Source organism: Coffea eugenioides, unplaced genomic scaffold (genome assembly GCF_003713205.1).
Source record: "Coffea eugenioides isolate CCC68of unplaced genomic scaffold, Ceug_1.0 ScVebR1_468;HRSCAF=1151, whole genome shotgun sequence".
Taxonomy (NCBI): domain Eukaryota; kingdom Viridiplantae; phylum Streptophyta; class Magnoliopsida; order Gentianales; family Rubiaceae; genus Coffea; species Coffea eugenioides.
The window spans coordinates 6,791-12,793 of NW_020864307.1; the positions used below are offsets into that span (position 1 = coordinate 6,791).

Here is a 6,003-nt window from a genome sequence, read left to right on the forward strand (position 1 = left end):
TCCTTCTGAGCAACTACGTGATGAGTCCTCTGGTTCCATCACACCGCAACAAGTTAAAAAGTAGAGTCCCAGACCGCATTTTCATTTACTTCTAAAATTTAAGAAGAAGATTAATGAGATTTTTGGTATTTTTTTCCCTTGTCTCCCTGCTTGACACCTCTATGTTTTGCTTCCACCACGTGTTTCGTGGTTCCGTAACGCCTATTTACTTTTCTTTGACCTCAATCTTCACGTCCAGCTCTCATTGTACCTTGTGCGATGTTCTTGATCTCTTCAAAATTTTCCATCAATTTCACTCAAATTGATGCTCTCATTCTCCAATTCTTGTCCCAAGAAAAATGACATGATATTTTTCTACAAAGGTATCCTGGCAAGTTTTCGAAGACAATAAAATGTCCTCTAGATCAATCAATTTTCGACTGTCAGTAAGCGTAAACTGAGTGTAAATTTTTTGTTATTCCAATTTTGGTACAATGGCTTCAATTCTTCGGTTCAGGAAGCTGTGCATTTTAGTGCCTGTCAAGTGTTCTCCAGTGAGCTACGAATCACATGATGCTCCTGAGGCAGAAAAGAAAGAGGACAGTCCAATTTCCGCAGTTGAACAAGTTTCTGAGAAGCCACAAGTGAAAAAGAATAAGAGGCAGCCAAAGCAATGGAGATGTATAGATAAATGTTGTTGGATAATTGGATACATTTGCACTACTTGGTGGCTGATCCTGTTTTCATTCAATTGCTTAACTGCTAATTTGCCTGGGCTAAAAGTGCCTGAACCTCCTGGTGCTAGACTCAGACGAGAAGGCTTGACAGCTCTCCACCCTGTTGTTTTGGTGCCTGGGATTGTTACAGGAGGCCTTGAACTCTGGGAAGGGAAGCCTTGCTCTGAAGGCCTGTTTAGGAAGCGGCTTTGGGGCGGTAACTTTGCTGAAATATTCAAGAGGTTTGAGTTGCATTTCGGAATTTCTGTTTGTTTTAGTTTTAGAGGTTTTTGAAAGTTACATTGAGGTAATGACACTCAGTTCTGGGAATTTGTTGTGAAATTTAGGCCTTTATGTTTGTTGGAGCATCTCTCTTTGGACAATGAAACAGGGCTTGATCCTCCTGGAATTCGAGTTCGTGCTGTTGCAGGACTGGTTGCAGCTGACTATTTTGCTCCTGGTTATTTTGTTTGGGCTAACCTAATCGAGAATTTGGCAAAAATTGGCTATGAGGGTAAGAATATGTATATGGCTGCTTATGATTGGAGGCTATCCTTTCAGAATACTGAGGTACTGTTTTCCTCAATTAGTCATTCTCAATGATATTTTGGACAGATATTTCTAGACTAAAGTTGCTCCCTGTTTTGGTCTCTAGCAGTCCGATAGTATGTTCATCAATCATTATACGAATTTAAGCATTTGTATATGGAGTACTGTCATAAATCATTGAAGGGGCGATGCTGGTGCAGAACTAATGCCTTTTAATGCTGCACCCGAAAATAAATATTAGTAACACTCGGAAAATAGTTAGACGGGAAGCCTTATTTTATTATTGCCCATATGCCTTCGTGTCCCATACTAGACGAATTAAGTAGCAATAAATAGAGCTATGATGCAAATTCTGTAGCCCTGTCTGCATGGACATGTTTTTTTTTTTTACTGTTGTCAAAGTGGCTTTCTAATATATACTATCATTTAGAACTGTTCATTATGCGGCTTTTGAGTTAGCAGCCAACGACCCTCCTAGGTTGATTTTCTGCAAATACGTTTTAAAGCTGTTACAGTAAGAGGTCCATGATTTCTGATAAAGTGTGAAGAGCTGAATGTAATTGAGCTTTCTCTGATTAGTTTATGATTGCCTCTAAGCAGATCAGGGACCAAACTCTTAGTATATTAAAGAGCCAAATTGAGCTTATGTATTTAACAAATGGCCGAAAAAAGGTGGTAGTGGTGCCTCATTCCATGGGGGTCATATATTTTCTGCATTTCCTTAAATGGGTCGAAGCCCCTCCCCCTATGGGAGGAGGTGGTGGCCCTGATTGGTGCAACAAGCATGTCAAAGCCATAATGAATATTGGTCCAGCATTTCTTGGTGTTCCCAAGGCTGTTGGCAGCTTATTGTCTGCGGAGAGCAAAGATGTTGCATTTCTCAGGTTGGTCTTCTTGCACTCATCCAAGGCTGTTTGGGAGCAATTTTAGGCATTTTAATTTTCAGCAATGTGAATTTTTAGAAAGAAAACAAGACAAGGATCTACAGTGAAGTTAGATTAAAATGGAAATGAATCTACTGATGCGAAGCTATTAATTCTATACTACAAAGAAAAATAAAAAACTGGCACTTGCTAAGCGAAAGGAAAGAGCCTTGGTTGCTACTGATATATGGTACTACTACACAAGTAATGATTACAACTTTTCTGAGGAGCAAAAACTAAAAAGAGAATCAGATTAATGAAAGGCATGTTTTCGTTAACCGTCATTTTCAGTCATTGTGGTAGGTAATTCTTAACCTGATTTTGCAGAGCAATGGCGCCTGGTCTTTTTAGTTCTAAGACTCTTGGCCTTCAGACTCTGGAACATGCTATGAGGGTTGGTCGAACATGGGATTCAGTCATTTCTTTGTTACCTAAAGGGGGAGAGACTATCTGGGGTAACCTAGATTGGTCACCTGAAGAAGGACATGTATGTGATTCGTTGAAGAAAAGGCAGCTGCAAGCCTCTGCAAGTGACGATAAGGGCAACAACAGTGACTCCAGAAGGGCTTTCCATGTAAAAGAGCTGACAAAGTATGGCAGGATTGTATCTTTTGGAAAGAACGCATCAGAATTGCCTTCTTCACAATTCTCTCCTCTTGTTTTCAAGGTAGTGTCCGTGGACCATGTTCTTCTCTGCACCACTTCAAAATTATCTTGACTCCTGTATTCAGACATCATAAAACGAGTCACAAAGTTTTGCAATACAGGTGGCATATGATGTATCCGTGAGTAAAGTTTTTAATTACTGGTACTTGATTGAGATGCATGCCTCAAGCATGCTTGTGCACGTCTTACTACCTGAGAATTTCTTTTCTTGAATTGTCTTGGGAGGCCGAATTGGATTGACAAATCTGATTCTAATCTTGGGACTTGTCTCCCTATCCACTGATTCAATATTTGCTGATAAATTCTGCAATGGCACTGATGTTGCTTTTATACGTGGACTGACTCAATGAACTAATTTTTCAACTTTCGACCAAGCACAACCTTTGAAAGCAAGTTTTGTCATTGTCTTCTATCTTACTTTGTTCTTTTATGGAACATGCAACTAATACTTTATGATACAACTGAAATATAATCAGGGAAGTTCCACCAACTCTGCCAGTGTGTCTTGTGGAAAGGTATGGACAGAATATAATGAGATGAGCCATGACAGCATCAGAAGAGTCGCTGAAAACAAAGCCTACACAGCAGAAACTGTAATGGATCTTCTCCGCCTCGTGGCTCCAAAACTGATGCAGCGTGCCGAGGCTCAATTCTCTCATGGAATTGCTGAGGACTTGGATGACCCCAAGTATAACCATTACAAGTACTGGTCAAATCCTCTAGAAACCAAGTAAGTTTGAATGCGACTCGGAGTCTTTACCTGTGCGTTGAAATCAAAACTTGTACTAATTACTAACCTTGGAGGTAATTAAAGCTCATTTCCACTGGTGTTCGGTGAAATTTGTTGACAGGCTATATGGTGAAATTCTTAATTTTCAGGTTACCTAATGCTCCAGATATGGAGATTTACTGTCTATACGGTGCTGGACTACCCACTGAAAGGTCCTATGTGTACAAGCTCACTCCTTCAGACAGGTGCAAGAGTATTCCCTTTCAAATCGATGGCTCAGCAGATGGAAGTAACAGCTGCTTGAAGGGTGGAGTGTACTTCGGGGATGGTGACGAGTCTGTACCAGTTATAAGTGGGGGATTCATGTGTGCTAAAGGCTGGCGAGGGAGAACAAGGTTCAATCCATCTGGGATTGCTACTTACATAAGAGAGTACCACCACAAGGCACCAACAAGTCTGCTGGAGGGCAGGGGACTAGAAAGCGGTTCACATGTCGCTATAATGGGCAATGTGGCCTTCATTGAGGATGTTCTGCGGGTCGCAGCAGGGGCTTCTGGTGCAGGGTTGGGAGGTGACAAAGTTTACTCTGATATAATGAGAATGTCTGAGCGAATAGATATCAGACTTTAACTTGCTCTATTCAAGAGACTGAGGTTTACTGCTCTGCATGTACCAAGAACAAGATTTTGATAGCAACCCCAGCTGAAAAATGTTGTAAACAACTGGTCAATTTAGATAAAAGGTAATGATAATTGAATTTGGTAATTGGAACTCCAATCTCCTCACCAGACCCAAAAACAGCAATCTAAAAAAGAAAAAAGAAAAAAAGAATAAAGGACTGCCCATTTGGGCTTCTATCATCACCATAATTCTTCCACTTATCATGTTTGAATATTGACTCGTGTATTCATTTCTTTCAATGGGCTAGTGATGATGATTAATGACTATGGACCCTTATGAGAAAGGGGAAAAGCAAAAATCCACTATGCTGAGAACAATCTCTTACAGCTAGCCTTTTCTCTTACCATAATCAGACCAAATTATGTCCTGTATAAATGGCCTTGTTTCTTACCATAATCAGATTAAATTATGTCCTAACTTTTACATTTGACATTAATCCACCATTTTCAAGTTGTAGATTTATTTGATATGTTCTATGGTCTGATAATTTATATTGAAAAACGTTATCTGCACTTATTTTTATTATTACACTATATAATAAACAAATGCTGAGTGTGAAAATAACAAAAAAATGGATTGCAAATAATTTTACATTGTTTAGATTGCAATTTTTTTGGAGTTTTTATAGAAAATATACTGTAATAATTTGATATATGTGAGGTAAAAAAGTAATTGAGAAACGTGTACACGAAAAACGTAGAAATTTTTTGGTGAAAAGTGAAAACTGGCTTTCCAAACAAGGCAATAATATTTTCCTTTATTTTCTTCTTCGTACAAAATATAAATTACTCCTATTTCTTCACCGCTAAGGATTTGGAATTTGGAATGTTCCAAACTTATCCAGCAGTTTCTTTCCTTCAGCATCCTTTGAATTCTCGACCCCACCACCCTATTCTAGATTCCATTCCCATCACCTCCACCGTGTCCCCGGCCCACCTCCGCCCGCATCTTCCTTCTCTATAAAATACTTAAAACTAACTTCTTCCCCTATAGGCTATAGCATTCCTCCAAAACCAGCAAATTTCCGGTCAACTATCGAACGCAGTCTTGAAGAAATTGATCTTTCAATTCGGAACAGGAGAGCTAGATCAGAGAAGAGATGTGCTTGGTATTCGTCTGTGATGAAGATGAAAGAGTTCTGGCAAGGCAAATAGCACCAGGCGCGTGCCCATACTGCGGTGGGATGGTTCAAGCCCTGGATGTGGAGAAAGAATGGCGATTCTGCTTTGTCCCTCTTTACTTCAAGGCCAAACGCAAGTATTTCTGCACCATCTGCGCCAGGCGCCTCACCATCCAATAATCTCTCTCTTAAGCAGAGATGATTGTAATTAATTAGATGATGACTCATCTAATTGTATATAATTAATAACAAATACACTTTCTGATTTGCTTTTTACTTTGCTTCAGATATGATGATGATGATGCAAGAATAGTTTTGTGTGTGTGTATATATATATATATATATGTAAATATTTGTTGATTGTTAATCCTGAGGTTAAATGATCCGCAATTTTGTGTTTATGCATGGAGAATTAATTGATGGTGCTCTGCGTTTGTTTCTTGCTCTTCTTTTTATCTGAAATTTAAGCTCATATTAGGCTCCCATGAATAGTTCAAATTTACCTAGTTACCGTCTGAAATTGTGATTTATCTTTCATTCTCGTAAAATCTGGGCAGGGCGAGGTGATCGGGACCATGATTAGCATCACTGATAAATATAAATGCACGCTCGAAAATATTTATAGTGAATGAAGTTTGT

The 6,003-nt window shown here is 39.2% G+C and overlaps 2 protein-coding genes across 2 annotated transcripts; both read left to right on the forward strand.

Moving 5' to 3' along the window:
* The first annotated feature begins 473 nt into the window (after positions 1-473).
* On the forward strand, positions 474-4,328 carry LOC113758304 (putative phospholipid:diacylglycerol acyltransferase 2). The gene is made up of 6 exons (XM_027301225.1): positions 474-937; positions 1,043-1,265; positions 1,845-2,128; positions 2,495-2,843; positions 3,310-3,563; positions 3,713-4,328. The coding sequence occupies exons 1-6, from the start codon at positions 474-476 to the stop codon at positions 4,191-4,193; spliced, it is 2,055 nt and encodes a 684-aa protein (XP_027157026.1). The 3' UTR covers positions 4,194-4,328.
* An 823-nt stretch (positions 4,329-5,151) lies between these two features.
* Positions 5,152-5,640, forward strand: LOC113758303. The gene has a single exon (XM_027301224.1). It carries the CDS (start codon positions 5,344-5,346, stop codon positions 5,542-5,544), a length of 201 nt encoding a protein of 66 aa, XP_027157025.1. The 5' UTR covers positions 5,152-5,343; the 3' UTR covers positions 5,545-5,640.
* Positions 5,641-6,003: the final 363 nt, after the last annotated feature.

Bases quoted from the DNA above. Each gene is read 5' to 3' on its own strand.
- LOC113758304 (XM_027301225.1), top strand. From the start codon at position 474: ATGGCTTCAATTCTTCGGTTCAGGAAGCTGTGCATTTTAGTGCCTGTC. The intron at 938-1,042 runs GTTTGAGTTGCA...TGTGAAATTTAG, and splicing joins TTTGCTGAAATATTCAAGAG to GCCTTTATGTTTGTTGGAGC. The intron at 2,844-3,309 runs GTGGACCATGTT...AAATATAATCAG, and splicing joins TTGTTTTCAAGGTAGTGTCC to GGAAGTTCCACCAACTCTGC.
- LOC113758303 (XM_027301224.1), top strand. From the start codon at position 5,344: ATGTGCTTGGTATTCGTCTGTGATGAAGATGAAAGAGTTCTGGCAAGG.